Genomic DNA, 25,886 nt, shown 5'->3' on the forward strand with positions numbered 1-25,886 from the left:
ACACCACAAACTGTGATACATACCGTGAAAATATGTCAGGAAGATTTATACCGGCTGTAGGAATGTGTATAAATACCATTCTGCAAATGAAAAGATGGGGGAAAACATTTAAATAGACATCTGCATATGTCTGCAGTGGAATTTTTAGGGTACATGTTCTTTCTGCAGGTGTGTATCGGTCTCGTATGTGTGTGTCTGTGTCTATACCCCTTTTGTGTGTTTCTGCATGGGTGGGGATAGTCGCTTGTGTGTGCCCTCAGTGTGTATGTTCACTTGAGCATGGCACGAGATCTCGTATGCCTTCTATATGAGTCAGTGAGGTAGCGCTGGTCGTAGAATTCAGCATTTTCCATGTTCTGCACACATGCCTGTTCCTTCTCAATAATACGCTCCGGGGGAAAAAACACAGGACTCATGCTTTGCTTCCTCACTTTTTGCCGTGTCTCCTTTTGAAGCTACATTCAATTTTTTTATTTTTTTCCGGGTCTGTCTTTGTCCTCGGTGAGGCTTTCCTACTCCCAGAGTCGTATTTTTAGAGTCAAAGGATCGCTTTGTGCTTTGCTGCTTGATCTGCGTTTCTGGAAAAAAAAGTGCACTGGAGAGATGGAATGTGAGGTGAGGAGAGGGAGGGAGGGAAAACGAGAGAGAGAGATGAAGGGAGAGAGAAAGAGAGACAGAGAGGGGGGAGGGGGGAGGAGGGTGGAGAGGCCTGGACTAAAGCGTCATACCAGAGCTGCAAGGCACCAATCGTCGTTCTCCGTCGGACGAGCCCCTAGCCCTCCTAGCCAATCAATCTTTACTTAACCCTCCACAGGAAATTCCCCTGCTTGCAGCCAGCGTGCGCACACACACACACACTCACACACACACACAAACACACACACAGAGACATTTCCACCCCTAAACTGCAGCCAGGATACTTTTTTTTAGCAAAAAAACTACAGTTCCACCAAAATATATGTAAGACTTTGTGTGTGTGTATGTTTTCACTTAAAAAAAGGAGAGTTAGTCCAAAATCCTGGTTGCTATCATTCCATATGTGTGTGTGTGTGTGTGTGTGTGTGTGTGTGTGTGTGTGTGTGTGTGTGTCCAGAGAACATCCTGTCACTATCAATTTCTAATCGGCCTCACTCTGAGATCATATACCCTGAACTTCAAGAAAGAGGACATTACACACCCACACACACACACACACACACACACACACACACATACATTGAGAAAGTAATTGGGCCTGTGTGGTGCACAGTGAGCAGGTTAGGCCTGTGTGAGCTCTTAATGTGTGGTTGTGTGTTTGTCTGTGGCTTGTACTTTGCTTATGGCTTCACTGCTCTCAGCAATCAGCCTAAATACATGACATCATCTTCCTGCAATGCCCCCACTACCGCCACCACCTCCTCCTCCTCCTTCTCCTCCTCCTCCTCCTCCCGCTCCTCCTTCCCCCCTCTCCATCTCATACCACTTCTCCTCTCCACCTTCACCTACTCCCTCCCTGCCTCACAGTGCTTCTTCTTTTCACAGTCCCTCCTCATTTAACCTCTTACTCCCTTTCTTGTCTCTTAGTAACAAACGATTTTTCTTGCTGTGTCACTGTATACAGAAGTATAACCAATGATGTCGTGGCAAATGAAGAAGTCGGTTAAAACAATAGAGTTAGTGATAATTATAATAAAGACAGCCAATGCATGTTAATAGTGTTTATGCTTAATTTAAATCATCATATAACCTGCTGTATATCAGATTAGCATTACTAACTATGATTTTTACTGTGAATTTACATCATTTTAAAAAAAGGTGGTAAATTCTTTTGCTAGTAAAAAAGCTTTTTTAAGCAGTAAATTGGTTTCAGCACGTCAAAAAGTTGTTGTTTTCTGCTGCCAGAGGACGTTGTTCACCAGCACACAGTAAACAATGTCCTCTGGTGACAAGGACATTTCAGAATATGCTTTCAATATTAATAAGAGAAAATTAAGAGAGAGGGAGGAAACGCATGCAAAAGAGCTGCTTGTTATTCTGCCCTCAAAGTAACACAAAAGAAGAGTTAACAGTGAAACTACAGTTACAGTGTAAATAATATTTTTAAAATGCTTAAATTTAGATTTTTTAAATAGATTTTCATATTTGGATTTGACACAGGAATCAGCCCTAAAGCTGCGTAAACTGATGTTTAAAATCTGGGTTTGTCTCTACATCCCCGAGGATAATACAAAGATAACACAGTGACTAACGCTGTCTGTCTGTGTGTCCTGGTGCAGAGAGATGTCTGGAGGACCATGAGCTGGTGGTTCAGGTTCAAGCCTCCATGAGCAGCGACAGTAAATTCCTCTTCAGGAAGAACTATGCCAAATATGAATTCTTCAGGAACCCCCTGGTGAGTCTCTCGCATCCCTGAAATGACCTTTCTGTAACTGCTTCAGTTTAGCACGCAGCCCTACAAATACACTGCCATACACACACGCTCACACACACACAGCCACACATACACACACCCAGCTGGGGTTTAGCCAATTTTCCAGCGTGATATTTTAGGATTGAAGCTGCTAATAGCTTAAAAATTCATGCTGACATTAAAAACCCTAACGTTTGATTTGTTTTTTATGCCAAAAATTACAAGCATGCAGTCCACCGGAATTATTTTTCTAGACATGGTGGCATACCTTATGAACTTGCTATGAATAGCTTTGAAACTATCATTTTTCCCCTAAAAAAAGACTTAATTGATAGTCAGAACAACACCATGAGTCTAAAGTAATGCTAGCAGCTCTGTGAGGCTGTACAGCGGTGCTTTGAGCTAAATGCTAATGTCAGCATGCTAATGTGCTCAGCACACACAGCGAGGCCCAGACAATGTGTGGGCTCCAATCCTAGTCTATCAAAATGAAAACACGCTGCATGTCGGTTATCTTGCCTTGAAGGGTTGTGAAAACATCCAGTGAATAAAGGACGGTGTACTGGAGAAGAGTTGTGCGACATGTTGTTTTAATGAATTTGCGATGACAATGCTAACATGCTGAAAAGTTAAGAGGTCACCAAAGTTTTTACAATTCATCCTGAGGACAATCATTGCCGAAACATCTCTCTTGAAACTACAAATGTCAGCCTCAAGGTGGCGCTATGGGAGAGTGTGTGTGTGTGTGTGTATGTGGGAGGGGAGTTCTGGAGTCATTGATACATGTGCTAAATTTCATGGAAGTTCATCCAGTAGTCGTTGCTCTATTTCAGTCTGGGCGAAAGTGGTGATAGACCGACATTAGCATCCCTTAAAGCCGTGCTAGCATGGCTAAAAATATTAAATGTTATTCATGCACTTTTCTATTGAGTTACACTTCCATACAATACAATTCTACAATTGATACCATTTTTATCCATTATTCATGCTGATGGAATGAGATTCATGCTTAATAAAAGCCCAGTATTGTCCCCTATCAGTCTAACTTTGTACACAATACTCTCTTTGTGTCGTGTCTCAGTATTCTCATGTTTTTTGTGTCACACTATGCTATCCCATTTCTTTCTTCTATCTGGTGATGCACTCACTCGAACTCGTTTTGGATAAAAGCTTAAGCTAAAATATAACGTCATTCTCTGATTGTTCTGAAGACACAAACCTGCACCTGACAGCCAGCGACTCAGCTTTAGCTGGTTAGTGTGGCATCTTTTGCTGATGTGGACTCAGCGTGGGGCTCTGCTGTTATGTGCTTACCGTGTATACGGTGACATTATTGCTGTGGTGATTTAGGTGTGTGTCAGAGCCAGCAGGTGACCTCAGCTCTGTGGTAATGAGCACAGTAAAACACCAGAGTGCTGGCCGCGGCCTGTCAATCACGCTAAGAGTAGCGCTGCTGGCTAAAGGGGATTACATCAGCGGGTGAGATCATACTGCATCTACTCCCAGGCTGGAGTGCCCTCTCTCTCTCTCTCCCTCTCTCTCTCTTTATCTACCTCTCTCGCCCCCACCACTTTGTCTTTGAGTTCTTGTGCACATCGGACACACACACACACACACACACACACACACACACACACACACACACACTCACAACAAAGAGAGAGGCATATTCTTCATAGAGAAACACTACCCCACTCTGAGCTTGTATATACACTAAGTGGTTTCTAGTGCCTCTCTCTCTCTATCACTCATTGTCAGTGTCTCTCTGTGTGTTTTTCCATCCAGAACTTTTTTCCAGAGCAGATGGTGGCTTGGTGTCAGGAGTCTGATGGCTCAATCCCTCAGTCACAGCTCTTACAGGTGAGGGGATGACTCAGTGAGGGGAGACACACACTTCACACTAATCTTAGCCCATATAAGGACTTGATTCATTACCTAACCCTTCATTTAAACCCTAATATAATCAGAAACTTAGTCATAAACCTTAAGCTTAAGCTAAACCTAAATCCTAACCCTAAACTAGAGGCCCTATGAAGGAGTGAAAGCAGTAAACACTGTGGAGAATCTTTATCATCGTGGGGACATCTGGTAGTCCAAAAATATGCATAAACACACACACACATGGTTCTTGCAATCTACTAACATTCACCCGGTGATGTCATTGCCAGACTTTTAGGAATATAGATAAAAGAGCCTAATTCATATTCTTTTTTTAAAATGGATTTTACAACATCTAGGAACATGTAGTTTCCAGGATGCAAAAGCAGAAACACAAACATTTCTGTTAAGTGCAGTTCCCATCACAGCAGTGCTCCCACTTCCTAAATGAGGTCACTGCCTAATACTGCCCCCCTCCCCCTTCTCCAGTCATTCAAATATGTTTATTACTATTCCTATTCTATTTAAGCTCTTTTTAATGCACAAATTGAAGGAACTGGTGGGATTACATTTCACTGTGATTGTACCTTATATGATTACACGTGACAAATATACTTGATTGATTGATTTTTTTTTTGTGTGTTTTTGGCAGAACTTTCTGAACTCCAGCAGCTGTCCAGAGATCCAGGGCTATCTGTACGTGAAGGAGCCTGGACGCAAGTCCTGGAAGAAGCTCTACATGTTCTTGCGACGCTCTGGTCTCTACTACTCTACTAAAGGAACATCCAAGGTGATAAATCAGCGCAGTATAGAGTGTGAAACTAGGATTTCTTTATGACCGACAGCATGTCACAGTTTGACAGCTGTGGAGACCCAATTGATGGTTGAACTTGTCCAGTGACATGTTTGTCGATGTGTAGCACAGTTAAGAGTCTTCACCAATTTTTTTGTTTATGCTCACGCTTTCTTTGTTTCATCATATTTGCTGGTGTAATATCCCAGAAGTGTTAATGCATCATCCAATCCAATAAAATGAAAAACATAAAAATAAACCGAAAACCTCAAATGTTACTTTTGCATTTTTCCTAAGCAGAAGAAAACTTGTACCAATGTAAAATACTTTAAAGCAATCCATGATCCTTTTCTACATACTGTCACTGACACCCTTCTCCCTCTCCCTCTCCCGCTGACCTTCACCTCTCCCCGACTGAACAGGAGCCCCGACACCTGCAGCTGCTGTCAGATCTGGAAGACAGTAACATCTTCACCATAATCACCGGCAGAAAACTCCACAATGCCCCCACAGACTACCAGTTCTGCATCAAGGTAACACACATAAGAAAACACTGCAGCACAAAATTCAGCCAGTCATTTAACCTGGCGCTGAAAATAGTTTTTTTTTTCTAGAAAAGCAAATAAATCTGCGAGATTAGATGAGATAATTTAACATTCCTCTAGGGCAAGCCTGTATTTCAGTGTGCAAAGACTCCCATAAAACAAGTGAAACTGCAAACTGTGTCCCTCATATTAGACGTGGATGACTATTGTGATCATCAGTAAAACCGCTTCGTAACAGATACACCTGCTTCCCCTGTACAAACATTGTATCTGTGTGTGTGTGTGTATGTGTATGCGTGTGTGTGTCAGAGGACACGAGGGTTAAAACCTCCCAGGGGGGGTTCAAACACACACTCAGCACTGTGTGTCCCACTCCAGGAGATTTCTGTGGTGGGTCACCTGCTGATCTGGGATAAGCCTGGTGGGATAAGCCAGGATGGTACAGGGAATCTGGTCCGCCTAACCCCCCTTCACCTCTCTCTTGCACACACACACACACACACACACACACACACACACGCACGCTAGACGACCAGCATGTCAGATGCGGGGGTGACAGTGCAGGATTGGGTTAAGGATTTTACTTGGTGGCTGGGGGTGGCTGGATTGTTGCTATGGCGACATGAATGAATTTATCGGTAGGGGATGCATGTAAGGAGCAGTGTGTCTAACGTCCTTGTAACTGGTGGAGAAGGAGAAAGTCTGTGCTGTGATGCTTGTTCGTGCTGGTAGGGGTGCAACAATATATTGTTGTTTGCATACAGTAAATGATAGAGGGTGTAATCGACTGTCATTCATTAACCATGAAATGTCTGAGGAGTCAGCTGCTGCCTGAGAAAGGCAGCAGTTGACAGCAGCAGTTGATGTTTTCTGTAGGATCAATATAAAAGCTTTTTTTTAAAAGTAAGACTGCTAAAGCACATTTTAAGGCAGAGGAAGATTAAATGAAGAACTAAGTTCAGTCACGGTTGGTATTGTGAGTGTGTGGAACTGTGGAGCCTGTATTGAATATTGTACTGAATTCATAAGTTGTTTTATTACAGCACTGTGGAGAGCATCACTGAATTGAAGAGCAATTGGTTGATTTGGTGTAGTCATATTAAAGCTGTTACTGTTAGGACGCCATTTTCCTTTTGAAGCAAGACTATTTAACTTCTTAAATAAGAAATAATACATTCTTCCTTTCATAAATGAAAAACAGTAAAATGACCTATTGTTCAAATACACTCAGATGTTTTACTGCTGCAAACTTACCTGGTCTGGTGTGACCAGTAGCCTAAGGTGGCTAATGCTAGCTAACATTAGCAAGCTTTAGAGAGACATTGCTCTGTATCTGGTATTAATGTGTGTTGGCCAAATTAATGACTCTTCTCTAATTGTGCTACTGTTGTACTTTACTTCTCATTGTTCAGAAAAGGTCACTGTGCCTTTAACAGTGATTATAATATGCAACTATGTGGCCTGGTAGTCTTGTCCTGCCTGTCACAAGTTTGAAGGTCTTAATATACAAAAAACAGAAATGCCAAAAACCAGAATAAGCCCTAAACGCTCATGTTCATGATGTGTATGTCATTAATTTAACATCCCACTGTGTCTGCTGTTTGGTTTTAGCCCAGCAAAGTGAGAAGTGACTGTAAGGAGCTAAAGATGCTGTGTGCTGAGGATGAACAGAGCAGGACCTGCTGGATGACTGCCTTCAGACTGCTCAAGGTACTTGCTTTACTTTTATGTCTTGTTATCACAGATAAATCCAGTGCTGTGAGTCTAAGTTCTTGCTGTGTCTTCTCTCCTGTTTTCACAGTATGGGATAGTACTGTATCAGAGCTATAATGTCCCCCAGCAGAGGAAGTCTAACCTCTCGCATTTCACAGCGCCTGTGGTGAGTATCTGCTCTCTGACATCATCTTCCTACAACCTCGTTCTAATACCCAAACTCAGCCAAGACCAATCCAGATTGATTAACTCACAGTGAATTGGAAACCAGTTCACTTTGTGGCCTCCTTGTGTCTCACTCTTCTTAAGAGGAAACACACAACCGTGGGCTAGATTGCTTTTGTATAAGACGGATTTGTTAAATGCTGAAACGAATTTCCATTCAAATGATCATTGCTGCTGTTGACCTCTGTTAATGAGAACGAGGTTGTGTAGTGAAAGGCTTATGATTTAGGTCAGGCTGCTCATTTAAACAGCATTCTGTAAGAAAAGTACATCCGACACATAACATCTTATCCCAGACTTATTTATTTAAATTTACGTAATGCTCAGTCACACAGGCAGTGCATAAAAGATTGCGCACACAGCAAACAAAAACCTGCATATTTGTGTGTATACAAGCATGCTATGTTACAGCCAGACTAATCGCCTCACACAATGAGGTGCTGGTAAAGGTGTCATAAGCTCCTTTACAAAGACTGAATCAACATAAGTAACAGATCTCTGGAATCTATAATGAGTTTGTATTTAAACTTAACATTACAGACTTGTGTAGTGAGTTATGGTTCTGTAAGTGTACCTCACTGTAGAGCATTATGGTATACACTCCCCAGTCATCATGTCTGAAGTAATTAAAGTAAGGCTTCACCTCACCAATCATTATTTCTCATTATTTCTGTATCAAGTTATTTTTCAAGCAGAAACTCCAAATGTTCTCTGGTTCCAGCTTCTCCAATGTGAAGATTTGCTGTTTTATATCCTTCTAAACAGAACATATGTATAATGTAAAACTGGTACCAGTCCCAATGTCTAATTTGAGAAAAGGCCGAATTTAATGTATCAGACTGTAATAATTTTCAGTGCCGATTTATCTGTCAATTATACCGTCAACTAATAGATTCATTGCTTAGTCTAGTAAAAGTCAGAAAATACAGAAACATGACCCATCATCTTGTTTTGTCTAACCAACAGCCCAACACCCAAAAAATGTTATATACCCAAAACAAGAATATAAAACAGAGAAAAAGCAGCAAATCTAGACATTGGAAGCTGGAACCGGAGAACATTTGAAGTTTCTGATCAAAAAATAACTTGATAATAATTGATCATAAAAATAGTTTAAATAGTGATTAATTTTCTGTTGATAGACTCATTGATTGATCCACTAATTAAATTTGTATAGTTTACAGATTATGATGACAAATCTTTACATAAATGGTTTACAGTTCCCATGGACCAGGAGTCTGTTGAAGTATTAGTAAATTTGAGAAAATACAAGATTTTGAAAGTGAAAAATACAGTATGGGTTAAAAAAAAATGTGGGATTTTAAAAAGAGGAACAAAGCACTCATTCTAATTCATCAAAAACCTGCAAGTCTCTGGAAAAATCTACATGCTGAAGGAAACACAACTAGTATTAAGGACTGTACATCATTATGAGTAAAAAAAACAAACAGAACATATTTTTAATGTCAAATTTGTACCAGTCCAAATGTCTAATTTCAGAAAAGGTCAAATTTAATAATGTTAAACAAAATCTGATAATGAGTGCTCAAAATGAAGTAGAGTTGTTTGGTTTGTTTATCTTCTGCTAAAGTTAGAAGTAATTAATTAAAACCATGACTGATTTGAGCAGGAGAGCCAGAAAGCCAGGAGGGGCTTGTGCTTTTCTTCAGAGGGGCATTTGTGGATTGACTGAAGTGGGTCTCTGTGCAGACAGGATTTGTCATGCCCCAGTGAGTGTGTCTGGCTTGTTTGACCTCTGACCCTTGTCTACCCCCCTCACCCCATCCCTCCCCCCAACCCACTCCTTGTGTACCACCCTCCCCCCACTCCCCACCCTCTATCACCCTCCATCACCCTCCACCTACCCTCTCCTAACAGCGGAGTGTATCTGAGAACTCCCTCGTCGCCATGGACTTCTCTGGACGGACCGGTCGCGTCATTGATAACCCTGTCGAGGCCCAGAGCGCCGCCCTGGAGGAGGGACAGACCTGGAGGGTAAGCAGGAGGAGGGGAAGGAAGCTTGGGGTGGATAGATCAGAGTCAGAACATGGACGGATTTCAGCGCCAGTTGTTTCATATGATTAACATAAAACATACTAGTTTCCTACAGTATTTAAAAATAACATTTTAGGATCAATTATCATATGGTTTGCTTATGATATTACACTGAATGTTTTGTCATCACAGATTTTTCTTTGAGCAAAACTTCTTTTCCTGGAAAGAATGTAGAGAAGCCTTTTTCCATTATGAACAAGTTTATTTTTACCCTTCAGCACTTTTCTTGGTAAATTAAAGTGTGCAGCAGCAGCTCCACTTATGTGTTGCTGAGATCACAGCTCATAAGAGGCTAGAGGAGAACTCAGCTGCCTGTTACATTTTTTATTCTTCGTTGAATGCATTGCTATGTTTGATTTGCTGTAATAAAAAGCATCAAACTCTAACGAAAATCTACAGAAAATTTCAACCTTTGCGTCTTGGTTTAAAGTGGTGTTTCAACATGTTTCTACATGCTGTGAAGACATCCCTTGTCAAAGGGAAGGCAGATGCTTGATTAGAGGCTTATTTGAAGGATTTGGTTTGATGTGATGTTATCTTATGTAAATGTTATTTCTTCCACATAGAAACGGAGCCAGCGTATGAATGTCCTGGGCAGTCCCAGCCCCTTGCACCCACCCTCTCTGAGCACAGGTACTCACACAAACACCATACTGATTACCTTGTGCAGACTTTTGCCCAGCAAAAACAGAAAGACTAATAAACCTCATGTCCAAGTAAAGCTGATTGATGCACTGACTAAATAAAATGCTCAAACACTGAGTCTCAAAAATGTCTGTCTCTCAGTCATCCACAGGACACAGGTGTGGTTTCATGGTCGCATCATGAGAGAGGAAGCCCACAAAATGATCATACAACAAGGCCAAGTAGACGGGTAAGAAGAACTACTGTATGTGTTGAGTGTGAGAAGAGTTTTTAGGCTGATCTGAGGAATTCTGGTTTAATATGATGTAATTTTAATGGTAAATATTGCCCCTTTGAGAAGTAGTTGAAAGCTAGTAAGTGAAGATTATTTTGTCAGACTGAAACTATATTAATAAGAAATGTGAGAAATGGTGACATATCTGTGTCACGAAAAGCTTTGATCTTTAAAATGTCAGTGTCTAAAAACAGCTTTCTGGTTTGTCAGCCACACATTTTAGCCTTTATCCGCTGGGTTAAGATAATTCTCAAAGAGTCACAGCAGTATATCATCAAGAATTTGAAATTTAACATTTTACATAGTAATATATATTTCATATTTCTGCTGTTTGATCACTTTACTCCTATGTTCTGTGCATCAGATTATTCCTGTTGCGGGACAGTCAGAGTAATCCCAAGGCGTTTGTGCTCACCATGTGCCACCACCAGAAGATCAAGCACTTCCAGATTCTACCGGTCAGTCACTTCACACTGTAGAAAATGTCTCATGGTCACTGGTAAAATCTAGTGAAATAAGGCAAAGTGAGGCAGATTACTGTGCTGCTAATAATAATGAGTAATATTGTTATATTTTATGTTGTGGCCCAGCTGCTAAACAGTGGGACAGTACACTCAGAAGATGCAGTCTCGGACCATCCGTGTAAATGTCAAGCAGTTCCACTTTTTCTATATGCTCTGAGACGCAGCTGGATCTTGTAGTGTGAAAATCTTAGACTCATCTGGCCTGCAAGCCTCACCTAACATTTTTTTAACAACAATTTTCTAAAGCGTAGCATTGCTTTTTTAACATTTTAAAATAGGCTTTTCCTTTCTTCCAGGCAGCAATCTGTTTGCATTTATTTTGTTACAGCACAGAAATCAACTTGAAACAGCTTCAAGGGTCACCCCACCCGCATTATAGGTTTTGACACATCTGGCTACTATGAGTTTTCTGATACTATATATCCTGATCCTGATATCCTGTATAGGTACAACAAGTGTGATATTCTTTGGAAAGCTGGAAAATGGTTAATAATTTCAGGCAAACATAATAGAAAATGGAATAGTTCTTTTAAACAAGTTTAAGACGCTGCAGCCTTGCTAGCAGCTCTATGAGGCTGTTCTTAATGGCACAGCGGTGCTTTGAACTAACGTCAGTATGCTAACATGCTAACACGCTGATAGCAGATAAAATGTTTACCATTTCACCATCTTAATTTAACATTTCCTAATAAGCACAAAAACAGGTTTTCGGGTTTTGCAGGTAGTTAGTCATAAACCAATATATTAGATAAATTAAAATTTTGACCTCACAATTGCGCCAGAGGAAAAAGTCTGGGGATAAAAGTTATTACAGTTAATGTCAATCTCATGGTGGTGCTAGAGGAAAAGTGAGAGCATCACTAAAGTCATTGGGGAAATGAACCATGAATGTCCATGTAGATGTAGAGATATTTCACTAAATAAGTAATATCTTTGACTCATTGATGACAGCAAAAGGAAGGTCAGGGCTTCACCAAAGTCATTAGGATTAATCTCACAGGCAGCATGAATATCTGCATAAAATTTGATCCCAATCCATCCAATAGTCATTGAAATATTTCAGTCTGGACCAAAGCGGTGGACTGGTGGTTTTTTCCATCAATTTGCTCTGCTTTCACTTGTCTGATGATTATTATTATTGTCATGTGATATTAACTGTCCTCTCTCCTCCCTTTGACTCCGGTGTGAAGTGTGAAGAAGACGGTCAGGTGTTCTTCAGCCTCGACGACGGCGCCACCAAGTTCACTGACCTGATCCACCTGGTGGAGTTCTACCAGCTCAACAGAGGAGTGCTGCCCTGCAAGCTCAAACACCCCTGCACCGCTGTGGCCTTGTGACACTCCACCGCCCCCACCCCCAACTCCTACACACCCTTTTGCACACTTCTCATCCAGAGATCCCACCCCGCCCCCCCAATCTGCCCCTCCCTCACCAATGTAATGAGGTTGAGGAGATAGAGAAAAGTTGAGTCAAGTTTTGGGGATGTGAACAACTCAGCAGGAGCTGGCAGTGGAGGTTTGATTTCTCCAGTGTGCCGTGCTTTTCTCCGCCTTACCGCTTTTTGGATGTTTTGAATGGGAACCGTGCGGATAGTCCAAACGTTGTAGATTTGTGGACCCAGCAGTCGCCCAACTCCTGCATCGTTCTCATGGAGACTGGGTTGTTTTGTCATTGCCATTTTGACCCTGGTCAGTGTGTAGGGGAGCATGTGTTATGAAGACACAGACAGCAGGAGAGCTGCAGGTCTCCCGGATGGATCCCTCCCTCAAAGTCCCTCACCATTCAATCTCCCAACTTTCACCTTCCTTATCCTCCAGGCCTGATAAGCTGTGGTGCCCGCCCCACCCTCGCCCTCTCGACACAAAGTTGTCCGAGGCGGGCGGGGAGCACCACCCTCTGACTTCCTCATCGATCATCAGGGATGGACAGGAACCTCTCTGGGTCTTATCAAACTCGATCCAGGAGTTTTCTCAACCTGTGCAGTCCAGTCTGGATAAGCTGACACCCTGTCCCCTCCCCCCTAACCGAGCGGACTTGACGTGGCCTTCCTGCTGTGTCCTGTCCCACAACCCCCCTGGTGCAACCCCGATCCCGTCTCTCCTTCTCCAAACAAGCTCAGAGAAAAGTTGAGAGAGAAAAAGAGAAGAAGCTAAGGGCAAGATAAGCAGAGCAGTCGCGAGGGTTTGCTGAAAGGACAGAGGAATGTTTATCAGGAAGGCTGTAACAAGCCTCTCTTGTAGAGTTGATTACTTGATGTCATTTTAATGCTGTTTTATTACTGTTGATTCAATGCAGAACTAGTTTTGCACTCCCGGGCGGACAGATGACAGCTGTTCTCTCTAGCTAAATGAAGCTGCCTGCTCTCCGTTCGTCGTCCTCCTCTTCCTCTTCCATCCCCGCCCCCCCCCCCCCCACCCCTCCTCCTTCTGAAAAGCATGCATGTGAATTTCCACCAGCTCTGATTGGATTACAGTGGCGTGGGAGCAAAGAGAGTCACGGCTGATTATGCAGTGCCTTTCAGAAAGGTTTGGGAACATCTTGGAACTCTGTGTGGCTCATACCAACATGACCACACTACCATTAAAAACGAATGTGCTCTGGAACAGGCTGAACGCCTCAAGACTGTGAGGAAGAGGAGGAGGACTGTTAAATAGACTCCTGAAAAGTGTGTCCACCCCCAAGCTTCTATTTCAGTCTTTTTTTTTTTTTTTTTTAAATCTAAAGGGTTAAATCTATTGGGCTCACATTCGGTGAATTTGTTTTGAATGTCATTTTCTTTTCCTAGGTCTGTTCTGAGCTCGCTGCTTGCACATTTTAATTATCCTGATTTGAGATTGAGCTGTTATGTTCGGATTTAGCCCCGAGTGGAGATACTGACCACTGTTCCCTCACTCAAGAAAAGACAAATCAACAAAAGCACTCCCATCATGTTTTTTTTTTTGTTTTAAATATGGAAATGAACAAATGACTTGAAATGTGAACTCAGTTGACTGTGCATCAACACACAGTCAAATGAGCTTCACTCGCCTTAAGTGAAAATTGTGAGCCTTGTGTATGAAATCGAAGCTATATAAAAATGCACATACAGCAACACATTTCAGACAGCAGGAGTGTTACAAATTATATTAAAGGAATAGTGTGACATTTTGGAAAAAAAAATGCTTATTCAGTTTGTTGTCAAGAGTCAGACGAGAAGATTGATACCACTCTCATGTCTGTATGGTACAGCCAGTAGCTGGTTAGCTTAGCTTAGCTTAGCTTAGCATAAAGACTAGAATCAGGGGGAAACAGCTAGTCTGGCTCCATCCAAGGATAACAAAACCCACCTATGAGCATCTTGTTCGTTTAATCCATACAATAATTAAAGTGTAAAAACAATAATTTGTGGTTTTACTGAAGGTTATGTGCTGTACTATTTCTTCACCAGGTGCAGTGACTTTCTAAGCTAAACTAAGCTAAGCTAGCCGGCTGCTGGCTGTAGCCTTACATTCAACGGATAGATATGAGAGTGATATTGATCTTGTCTTGGCAAGAAAGTGGATAAGCATATTTCCCAAAATGTGGAACTATTTCTTTAAAGTAAAAATCCACTTGAACAGAATTCAGAAAACAGGTTCTGGTGATGCGCTTCACATTTCTGGGCCCATTTTCTTGTTCGGTGCTGTATTTATCTTATTTCTACAGACAAACTGGCTAAAATGTTGACAAAATAGTATCACGTCAAGATATTTGCAGCAGCTGCAAAGGAGTTTGGTAGCGTCAGTGGTGAATGTCAGTTGTGGTGTCAGTCAGTCAAAATCAAATAGTAAGGGCTTCTTTCTTAAAACAGACATTTTGCAACAATCATGCAGACAGAAACATATGACAATAGAGGCAAAGGAAACCATTTCTACACCAGCAGCAGCTTCAGTAGTCCAGAATGTGTTACAGCCATCAGGCATATTAAATTGTACTAGTGGTCATGAATTATTTTAGGGTTTAAACAATTTGTCTATTAATTAATCGGTCAGTTGACAGAAAATCAGTTGGCAACTATTTAACAATTTTTTTTTTTCAAGCAAAAAATACCAACCACTTGATGGCTCCAGCTTTTTCACATGTGGAGATTTACTGCTTTTCCTTCTTACATTATAGTTAACTGAATGTATTTGGTTTTGGGACAGTTGGTCAGGCAAAAAACCCCAAACAATTGTGAGCTATAGGAAATTGGGTTGGGCAACTTTTACTGTTTTTTGACATTAATATAGACCAAACAATTTATCAGTTAATCGAGCAAATAATCGGCATGCAGCCCCAAATCCATTATTTGGCTAGCTAGCCCAATTTCTGTGCATGTACTGGTTGTTGAAAAGCATTTTGGGAAATGTAGGACGTGAATAACTGAGGTGAAAGTAGATAAAGTAGGTTATACTTAGATGATACACCAAAAAAGTAAACTGGGACACTAAACACGTCTATGTTAAAGTCATTATGTGTAGGATTTGAAAATGTCCAACTTTAGTGCAACCTAGCGGTGATATCACGACACTGTAGCAGTGTCAATGAGAATGAATTGGCAACGCAGCATATAAATTGCATTAGTTTTCTATTGCATGGGTTAATTTTTTAAATTTTTTTCATGTCAAACAATTTTGACATGATGTTCTTTAAAAAAAAATCCAAACATAGTGACTTTAACAGATAATCTGAGTGGATTTTGTTTCTCTAAATTTGTCCCTGACTGCCCGGTTTTCATCCAAAGGAAAAGTAAGGACCGTATCTGTAAGACTATACAACAGGAAAGGGAGAGAGAAGAAGAACGTTCTAGAGAAGAACATTTTAAGTCCTTTTGTCTTTTCCTGCCCTCTCCTGCTGTCGTGTGACCAGCGAATGAAAAGCTGCAGGCATGTGACATAACACCTGCTCAGGTCTGCAGTAGATTTAGCCGCGTCCTCCACCCCTCCCGCCCTCGCCTGCACCTCCCATCCATTCTGTGCCAGATTCACAGTGGACAGGGTTAGCACGAGGCCATCGGACTACCTGCCAGGCTAACTCTCTCTCTCTCTCTCTCTCTCTCTCTCTCTCTCTAAGCACTGTCACTTACACACATGCCACTGCCGCCACCAGTCCACCAATCACTTGACTTGACTGACTCACCAGCTCTGCGCTCCACCAATCAGGCCTTTTCTAGTCAGCCAGGGCAGACTCTCCAGGGATTGGATAATGCTTGAACCCCCCGCCCCCCTCTCCTACCTGTGCCCAGCCTGTAAGCTATGACCCTGTGGTGAACAAGTGTGTGTGTGTGTGTGGATTGGCTAGACTGTTACATTCACTATTCAGGATTGCTAACTCTGCTGGTTATCATACACACTTGCCTTTTAGAAACAGTTACAGGAAGGTTGCTTTTCGGTCAGGTAGAGTCAAGTGATGCCGTGGATTTACAGTATCAGAGGAGACAGGAGGAGGTCGGCTGGAGGTATCCCAGCATTCCCGGTTCCCGGTATCCCTGAGGTTCTTTCCTGTCTGTCAGAGAGGGATGTGAAGCCACATCGCTATGGGTCAGCGAGGACGATTCACCGTCCTCTCCTCCTCCCTCCATTTTTAATCACTGTGCTACAATGCAATCCTATACACAAGTCCAAGTATATGAATATACCAGTATACAGTATCATTTGTTTTCTAAGTATGTGAAGCTATGGAGAAGACGTAGATCTAACACTGTACCTAGGTCACAGATCACTATGTATGGGGCGTTATGCTTTTGCTCATAACTCCGTGTAAAATGAAGAATGATTTATTTTGTCCTTTTTTTTCATTATTTGATTGTGTGTATATTGACATTATTGTGTATTTTCTTTCGTTTGCCACAAAATGACCTTTTATATATATATAAAAAAAGAATATACCACCGTATATACAGTATTAAATTAAGCTGTTTTTTTTTTTTTTAATTTTAAGAGATCAAACTGGATTTTTGGTATGTGTCAAATATCTTAACATCAGTTGTGTGTATAAGCTGACAGGCTGTCAGAGTCTTCAACTCTGCCAGCGTCCAATTCCAATGCCATTTTGTTTAAAACCACATCTTTTGAATATCCCCTCTCTGTTTGTCTGTCATGACGGTTTCAAGAAAACACTCCAGTAAATGTTTGGACATTAACCTTACTCACACACGCAAACACACACACACACACAAGTGGTTTTTCATGGAGAGCACACACACACCAACGCTTAACCCTTGGGGATATTCTTAGCAGCTTCGACACTTTGTACACCTTTCATTACAAGTAGTGCAATTATTCACCGTAGCTCTAGAGGATTGTGCATTTCGTTTTCTTAACTAAGCCTATTCTTGCAGCAGGTGCCTCTTGTTTCTGAACAGTAACAAGTCCTTAGTTGCCATCCGTCCACTCACCGCGTTCATTTACAGTTAGCTGTGACTGTGAAACATAATCCTACTGGAACTAAATCCTAATGTCAGGTCAACATCGCATACAAGTCCCATCGACATTGGTGACTCACAGTGCGGGTGCGAGTGAAACTGACTCGATGTTTTTCTTTGGGTTGAAGTCATCATAAGCTGAAGTCAAATAAACCTTTCAGGGAAAGAAAAATAAAAAAAAGCAAATGAGCGGTAATCATTTTTTTCAGATAACCCCACTGTGCTTTGCTTCATTCTGTAATCGTCTGTACGGCTCCTGGATCTACATTGTATCCTGTTCAGGTATTTTTGTACAAATAAGGGACTGATATATTCTCTGTTTATTGGAAATTAGAATAAAAGACAACATTGCTATAAACCAAATGGCTGGCCTGGTGATGTGTTATTCTCCTGCTCATTTCTCAGTGGTGTAATGAAAAACTAAAAATCCAGCTTGGTTGGGGATGAATTATAAACTTCCAACAGATCCTCCCTTCTATTCAAGTGTCCCAGTAAGCCAGCATGTGTAATGCCTTGACCCTGAAACTGAAGCAGCTAGGTGGGATTCAGCCATCATTAAAGGGTGGGTTCACATTTTTTTCAATTTTATAAAACAATTAATACCCAAGTGAACATTGAAACAAGTTTTTCTGGCTGTAATCATTCCTACTGTTCATACTGATCATTAGAAGATCCCCTTCAAATGTGCTTACAATGTAAGTGATGGGGGACAAAATCCACAATGCTCATTTTGAACAAAAATGTATTTAAAGGTTTATCTGAAGATAATATAAGCTTTCTGCAGTCTGAGTTAGTCAAATTAAGTAGATGTCTTCCACGGTTTTTAGTAAAAACAAGTAACTTCAGTAACAAATTTCAATCAACAGAGTGTTTTCCAGTTGAGCTGCAGTGGAAGGAGTCTAACAAAAAGGGAATTTGGCACTAAAGAGACTGGAACTTTGAAAGATATCGACTTGATTTGACTAATTTGGATGGCTGAAGCCTCTCAGTAGCTTCAAATAAAGGTTTAAATACATTTTTGCACAGAGTAAGGATTGTGGATTTTGTCCCCCAGTATGGTCAGTATGAATGATTACAACAAGAGAAACATGTTTCAGTGTCCATTTGACTGTTGTTTTAAGACGGACTTCAAAAATTGTGAAACTTAAGTTATTTACACCTGTGCTTTTCTTACTGTGGCATATTAAAACAGTATTTCAAGATGGGTCCTGCATTATTACCTGTCTTGTGTCAAAATGTAAATGGTTTATATTCCTAAATACATTTTTGTTATACCAAAAATGCCACAAACAGGGGCCCGCTGTATATGGGTTTGTATTTATTATAAATATTGTTTATAACAAAGCAAAACCTGCGAGCTGGTTCAGGCAGACACACACTTGACGTAACATTATTCTCCATCTCACCCTGAACATGGCGGCTTATTTAAACTGCTGCACTCATTTCGCACCTGCAGTAATTAATGCGCGTCACGTGCTGCTGCTGCACACGTCGCATTTCTGAGGAAAGTTAGATAACAAGCAGCGTTGTTATGTTGCTTTAGCACAATTTTAGCTGTTGTTTCGAGACTGGTCCTCAGCTACGGGACATAAACGAGTTTCCCCTTGAAAAAATAAATTCTTGACACAGCTTCACTTCAGCGAGGTAAATAATTGCAGCTTGTGCTGGTTTCTGCTGTCAAACTGCTGTTTTTTTACCACCTGCTCATGTTTTTGTGGCGGTGTTAATTGTTTTGGCAGCCTGTGCTGAGCTGAAGTGTTTTTTGAGGAAGATGCAAATCTGGTCTCTTGGTTAATTTTGTGATTTTCTGTTGTCTGTTAGTCTGGTGTGTGGTTAGACTCCAGCAAGAACAGCCTCTGTGATGATGAAGCTAATGGAGAACCTAATTAATTAAGTGTATATTGGATTTATGAATGCATTACATTGCTATTCTCTTTATTAGCTTATTGTCATATATGTAAAAATATATATTGAATATAAAATTTAATATAGTAATATGAAAGTCTTCTTTGAGTTGATTGCACAGGCTGATAAACATCTAAAGGGGCTGCAGGGGTTAGAATCTGTCAGTGGGCCCCTGTTCCAGTACAAAGACTATTTACACTTGTCATCAAACTTGAGAAAAGACTTTGTGCTTTGGCCAAAGGGAAGATCTGCTTCATTCTCCTCATGTGTCACGGTGCAATTAAGCAGCTGAAAAAAAACCCCAAAACAAAGCAAACATCTGTTCTCATCAGTGTCACCCTGACACAGTTACAAGTTCCACTTTCTGAGGAGAACCACAAACAACCATGAGCTGGAAAATCCTGTGAAAGCAATTTCTGAGGAACTCAGTGACAGCCCTCACTCAGATGACTGTTGCTCAAAAGGTAGAATTGGTAGCTCTTAAACTGAGCTGTGACAGGTTGAGCTGAACAAAATAATATGTGAGCACAGTGTTTCATTTAAAAGTGGAACAGCAAGTTGCTGTTCCACTTTTGCAGAAAAGTGTTCAACAGTGGACTCAAACCATATAAAAGTCGAGGTTCCAAAACAAATTTTGGAGTCAAATTTTTACATTTTAACAAAAAGGAGTCTTGTGGGAACATTTTAATGTAAAATCTATAGTGTGAAAGCTGTAATATCAAATAGCATAAACCTCTCACTTTACTGATGACATTCACTCTACAGTTTAGCCACCTTTATAAACATATTACCCCGATAAAATAAATCAGCATTATAGAGCCATCATTTGACATTTTAGAGTGTTAAAAGAAATTTGACTTGTGAAATCTGTGGTGAGATGCAGTTTGTGCATCACTGTGAGCTGAAACAGTGGTGAGAAGCTGAATCACACTGATGATTGAACTGTCTGAGGATGACAGACTGAGGGAGGAGACTGTGGCTGCATGAGAACTACTGTCACTGTTTGGGTCAATTTATGTTTGTGTCTTTTTACCTGCACAGAAACACGAGAAATCCAATCAGCCATCGACCTGTCAACACTGACTGAGACACACGATCGTTACTTCAAATGGAAAACAAACCCGACCTCAAAAGGACGAGGAATGCCAGAAATCCCTCTGAGTCCAACATATTGAGGTAAGAAAAATTTTAGAAGTGGACCTTTTTAGAAGATGAAACATAAATCAGAAAAAGTCCCTGTTATGCACATATAATAGAAAGCAGCATCTCTTCTCACTGTGAGCAAAGAGCCACTTGAGGGCACTGCAGACCCGATTTTTGACCCAGAACCAAAACACTCGATGCTAGAAAGCTTCTGATCTTTTTTGAACGCTGAATTTAAAAAGTAATTGCAACACTTAACACTTGCATCAGTCAGCATCTGTATTTGAGAGTTAAAACAATCTAATGATGATTTTGTAAAAAAAAAAAAAGGATGCATTAACTTTGATTATTAAAGTAAATGGACCAAGATACAAACAGATGAAAATTTAAAGGACAAACCTGAATAAATGAGTGGAGAAACATAACGATGCTTCTATATAGGAAATGAGGGGTTAATGGATAGTTTTAAGTAGTTTGACCTCAGATCTCAACCAACTGAACACTTGTGGGAGATTTTACAAGACAGCGTGTGAGAAGAACAGAGAATCTTTTGCAAGAAAGTTGTTCATCTCTTCTGTAGTTCAGAGATTGTAGAATCTGTAACAAGGAGCGATGAAGCTGTTGAGCAGCTCGTGGTGGAACAACACCTGACTGACACACTTCATGTTTTTCCTTTGATTTGTCACCCACATGTACTGAGCGGGACATCTCATAGTAAAATAAACTTGTGCTTTCTGTCAGACAGACCACTAATGCAAACACTGTTTCAAAATGACCTCAATCTTATCTTAGTTGTTTCCATTCTGCAATTTCTTGTTGTGTATCTGCCAACAGTACTGACAGATCTGTTATTAGCTAGTTTCAGGATTAAATGAGACAGTACAGCGCACATCTGACTGAGGGAGTTCAGCCACGAAGACCTGAGGAGGGTCTGTGTCAAACACTGCAGGTTAACTAACTGATCAACAGTGAAATCAATCAAGTTATGGATGTCCACAAACCTTTGTGCTTCCATTACTGAAAATATTGATGAGTTTTAATTATTTTGGAAGAATGTATTGTTTGGTCTCCTGGAAAGTAATACACAAAAAACACTTGATAAATCTTATTATTATAATGGTCAAATTCCATATCCATAAATTTACAGGTAAGAAACCATGATTTACTGGCTTTAGCAGAGTTCAAACAATTCAACACTCTCTAAAACAAAAATTAATACTGTAACAGCTTGTACTGTTAAAATTAAAACTTCAAACTAAAGCAGTACAATTTCTAATTGTACTGTTTTTTTTAATTATGTGTACCCTTTTGTATGTTATGTACATGTAAGATGTTTTTCTCAATAAAAAAAAATCAATTTTGGTGAAAAAACATCAGATAAAGTGCACTAGTTAACTGTGTGAGGTGAACATATTAAAAGTTACATAATCTAAAGACAGTCGCACATAGATTCCAAACAATTAACCATGTTGGCTGTTGTAGAGATGCTGTAGGGAGTAAAATGCCGTTGATGTTGATTAATGACGTAGGGCTGATATATGGGCTGGTATTAGCTTATTGCCAATGTGTCAATGTCAGCATATGAATCAGCTGATAGGTACAACAAAGTTATACTGAAATACCAAACATGCAGTATGTTTGAGGCTCAGTCAGTGTTTGCATTGCAGAGTTTGTCCATCAGAGGGCACCGACAAGTTTATTTCAACTGTAAAATGCTGCACTCAAATATTAATGTTAATATTGGCTTCAGTCTAATCCACAGATCACTTCAGATCAGCTGATTCATCGTGATGAAGTCAGACTGTCTAGTTAAGGCAGGCTCTCGTCCTACATGGCACATAAAACTGAAACCAAGTCCCACAAAGTGGCCAAAATTCATCAGTTGCATCACTGACAATTATCTCTGTTTCTCAGCAAAATTTCTTCCACAGTAATGAAACTTTAAAAGGGGAAACAGCTTCATCTACCTTTATCAAAACTCAATTTAACGTTGATGCTAATTTTACATTTTAGCTTTCATTAAAATTAATGTCAAATGTTCAAATAATAAAACACAAAATAAATAATAAAAACAAGACTTAAAAAAAACAAACATAATCTCAAACCAGGTACATGTGTTCATAATGTTTAATTTTCAAATAACTGATGGCAAAATGAGAATATTTACAAGAGAAAATGTGTATGATCTGTACAAAGAAATATACATGCAAAGATAAAAAACAAACAAACAAACAGCAAACATGTAAATTATGAAACAAATAAAACTGGAAACACATGACAAAAAAAAAAAAGACAAACAACAAAAAACAAAAACAAAACCTAAACTGAGGTATCCAGTTCAAGTCTCCTTGTTTTTAACGGCCTTTGCAAACCTTTTAAAATAAATAAAAAGGTAACAGAGGACTGTTTTCTGTTCGTGGTAGAGTAAGTGTGAACATGATACATCCTAACCCCATAACGGATTAATTTGTAGTTTATGGTGGTTAAACTCTTGTTCTAATCAAATAAAACATCACTAGTTGGTTAGTTTCTGTTTTTTGGGGAAGTTGTTTCTAATGAACAGGAATTTATGAAAGACATATTTTGGCAATAAGTGTCTGTACATAAAGTTAAACACCATTTAACAAATGATGTATGAAAACCCTCCAACTCAACTCCTCATATTAAACTGCAATGCTCCATTCTTTGTGAATTACAAGAGGAATTTATCGCTTTAATCTCCTGCCCTTTTAATAAAGGGTATAGGACATAAAATAACCCAACCGTATTCTTTCAACGTAGTGTTTTTAACTAGTGTAAACAATGATTTCACATGGCCATAGTATATCTAACTCAAGTGAAACATAATCACAATAAAACATTTTTTTTTAATTAAGTACTATAAAGCTAGATTAACTTTGGTGTACCAATACTACGTAGGCTTACTGTACAAAAAGTGTTAAATAATATTTGATGATTGTAGATTGTGACCTGTAACGCTGGCCTGGAAGTCAGAACACTCAAAAAGATCAAATAAACACAAACTACCAGCAGTGCTTGCAGTACCAAGTACATGCTTTTCTCTAGATTTATTACAGATACAACAGATGTCTTCATAAATAGTTGCATAAAATGTTAAAGCCGCAACATTGCACATGATAATCAAACATAACATACAATGAGTGCATTTACAGTAAATTTGTCTTCCTCTGCCTCCACATTCACTCCCACCTTACTGGCAAAATCGCTGCTGCCACTGAGGCTCCGACAGTCGCTCGTTCCTGCCGTCCAAACGCAGGAGTCTGCTGTGAATGTGAGGGGAAAGAAGGCAGTTGAAGTCTATATACAAGGTAAGGCTTAAACATCTCATATCTGCGCAACACAAGTTTTGTTCTAGGAAAAGCAAACGATGAATGTCTATTGTTTTCTTCTCAGATTGGACAGTGCAGCATTGTTACTTGCGACATGGTCATCATGGTATCTTAGATTAGGTACGTTTATGTAAGCGCAGCCGTCAAAAAGCTCTGATCGCACGTATAAATGTCTCAATAAAGTCAAGAAGCTCAGTCACTGTCTCCAGGATCGGGGTGTCTACAGAGTCCAAAGTAGCACAGCAACTTTCAACTGATGAGCGTTTTTCTACAACTTGTTCTATTTTCTTTGAAACGTAGAGACAGTACTTTTCCTTTCTATACATTGTTTCTATAAGAAAGGGGAGCTTCTCAAAAGTGTTTGAGTTACAGTTTAGTGTAAAAGAGCAAAAACACACAATGTCTCTGTCCCTCTCTAGCCACGAGAGGGGAGGGCAGTTTGCTCTCAGCGCTATCACGAGCTTTGTTGGCATCACTTTCTCCTGAAAGCTCTGCGTCTGTGCAGTGGCGTCAACGCTCGATCAACTGGCTCTTCTGATCGGCTTGAACTCTTGCAAAGGAAAATAAATAACTTTTTTTTTTTTTTTTTTAGATTTTTGTTTACTTAACTACAAAATCTGTTTTGAGTGGAAACCAGCAAGCAGCAGTAGACAAGGGCATCCATTAATTTACTTGATTGGCGAGAACTCTGTTCTCTGGGGCTCTGATTGGCTGAAGACCTCAGAGGGTCTCAATGTAATTGGTGAAAGGACTACAGGACTTTTGTAAATCAACATTCTGTGAAAGAGGATGAGATCAGCGTTCATTATTTCTCCTTCCTTTTACATCTAGACCATCAAGCAGCTCAGTTCCAGAGGAGCCTGCAGCCCTCACAGCCTCAGCACTGCACAACCAACAGAAATATTCCCAAGTTTTCCTGGTCGGGTTGGCGACGCAGTAGAGGCTGAGAGTTGTGAATCTCCTCTCAGGCTTCAAACTCGGGGCTGCAGGCGACTTTGGATGAAGCTCCTGACTCCTCCGATGGGCCGGGCGTCAGTCTGATGTTTCCTCCTGTCTATGAAGGAGATGAGGCGGGAGGTGTCTAAGCAGCACTCTGCTCTGGCCCGGCCGTCAGCCATGCCGGCCTGTAGCCACGGCTCCTGAAGGCAGAGCCCGGCCGGAGGCCTCCTGCTAGGGTCGGTCCTCAGAAGCAGGCACACGAAGTCTCGGGCTGCCTGGCTGACGCCCTGGAAGTAATCCTTGGGGAAGCTGAAGTCCAGCCGGCAGATGTTCAGGCAGGTCTCCTCGGCGCTCTCGTCGAGGAAGGGGGAGGCACCGCTCAGCAGCACGTAGGTCACCACGCCCAGGCTCCACAGGTCAGAGGTCAGTAACACCGGCTCTGCCAGGACCAACTCTGGGGAGGCGAACTCAGGGCTGCCCAGCACAGGGTGGATGTAGTGGGCACTGTTGAGCTGGACAGCATCGCCAAAGTCTGTAAGTTTGACTGTTGGCTGTCCGTTGGAGCTGTGGCTCACCAGCAGGTTCTCAGGCTGAGAAGAGAATACAGAACCACTATTAGTCTTGTTTACGTGACACTTTTCTTATTCATTCATTCAGTCCAACATTGCAAGTAGATCTGTCTGAGGCTGCAGATACACTAGATTCTGGAGAAAAGGTAAGTTTTTAGTTTTGTAGGCGTTTGGAAAAGAACGGTCATGACAGGAACTTAACTGTGTACAGGGGAAGACGATTGGCATCGAATTAGTCTATAACAACATTTTGAAACGTTTTGTGGCTTGAATCTGTGTATGTTTAATTGTACTCCTGCACTAGGAGCAGATCAGTGACTGAACAGATACTGTTAGTAGCTAAAGGCAGAGACAAATCCTCCTTCATGTATGTTGTTATTTACAGAGCAGCATAAGATTTAGTATTTTTGCCAGTCTGAAGGCAAAACACATGATAACTCTGCAGTGTGTGATGTTGAATTTTTTTCCCCACTTTTTCATGTGTGCTTGTGTACAGAAAACTGTAAGGCTCAATTTTT

The 25,886-nt window shown here is 40.7% G+C and overlaps 2 protein-coding genes and 1 long non-coding RNA gene across 13 annotated transcripts in view; 2 read left to right on the top strand and 1 right to left on the bottom strand.

Annotated features, from left to right (window-relative positions):
- LOC121912922 (growth factor receptor-bound protein 10-like) overlaps positions 1–14,237 on the top strand; it is a 48,019-nt gene extending 33,782 nt beyond the window's left edge. For all 8 annotated transcript variants that reach the window (XM_042435477.1, XM_042435474.1, XM_042435478.1 and 5 more), the window contains 11 exons: positions 2,256–2,371; positions 4,175–4,249; positions 4,920–5,057; positions 5,483–5,593; positions 7,217–7,315; positions 7,407–7,484; positions 9,422–9,538; positions 10,165–10,231; positions 10,385–10,472; positions 10,882–10,975; positions 12,232–14,237. In XM_042435477.1, coding sequence (XP_042291411.1) covers positions 2,256–2,371; positions 4,175–4,249; positions 4,920–5,057; positions 5,483–5,593; positions 7,217–7,315; positions 7,407–7,484; positions 9,422–9,538; positions 10,165–10,231; positions 10,385–10,472; positions 10,882–10,975; positions 12,232–12,378 — 1,130 coding nt within the window. In that variant the 3' untranslated portion in view covers positions 12,379–14,237. The remainder of the gene's footprint in view (positions 1–2,255; positions 2,372–4,174; positions 4,250–4,919; positions 5,058–5,482; positions 5,594–7,216; positions 7,316–7,406; positions 7,485–9,421; positions 9,539–10,164; positions 10,232–10,384; positions 10,473–10,881; positions 10,976–12,231) is intronic.
- A 4,652-nt stretch (positions 14,238–18,889) lies between these two features.
- Positions 18,890–24,470, top strand: LOC121913695. Its single transcript, XR_006100346.1, has 3 exons — positions 18,890–19,106; positions 20,409–20,543; positions 22,261–24,470. It is a non-coding gene; the product is annotated as an uncharacterized LOC121913695 (long non-coding RNA).
- LOC121913694 (triple functional domain protein) overlaps positions 23,544–25,886 on the bottom strand; it is a 72,121-nt gene continuing 69,778 nt past the window's right edge. For all 4 annotated transcript variants that reach the window (XM_042436451.1, XM_042436450.1, XM_042436449.1 and 1 more), the window contains one exon: positions 23,544–25,389. In XM_042436451.1, the coding sequence (XP_042292385.1) occupies positions 24,832–25,389 (558 nt within the window). In that variant the 3' untranslated portion in view covers positions 23,544–24,831. The remainder of the gene's footprint in view (positions 25,390–25,886) is intronic.

The sequence above is a fragment of the Thunnus maccoyii genome, chromosome 15, assembly GCF_910596095.1.
Source record: "Thunnus maccoyii chromosome 15, fThuMac1.1, whole genome shotgun sequence".
NCBI lineage: Eukaryota > Metazoa > Chordata > Actinopteri > Scombriformes > Scombridae > Thunnus > Thunnus maccoyii.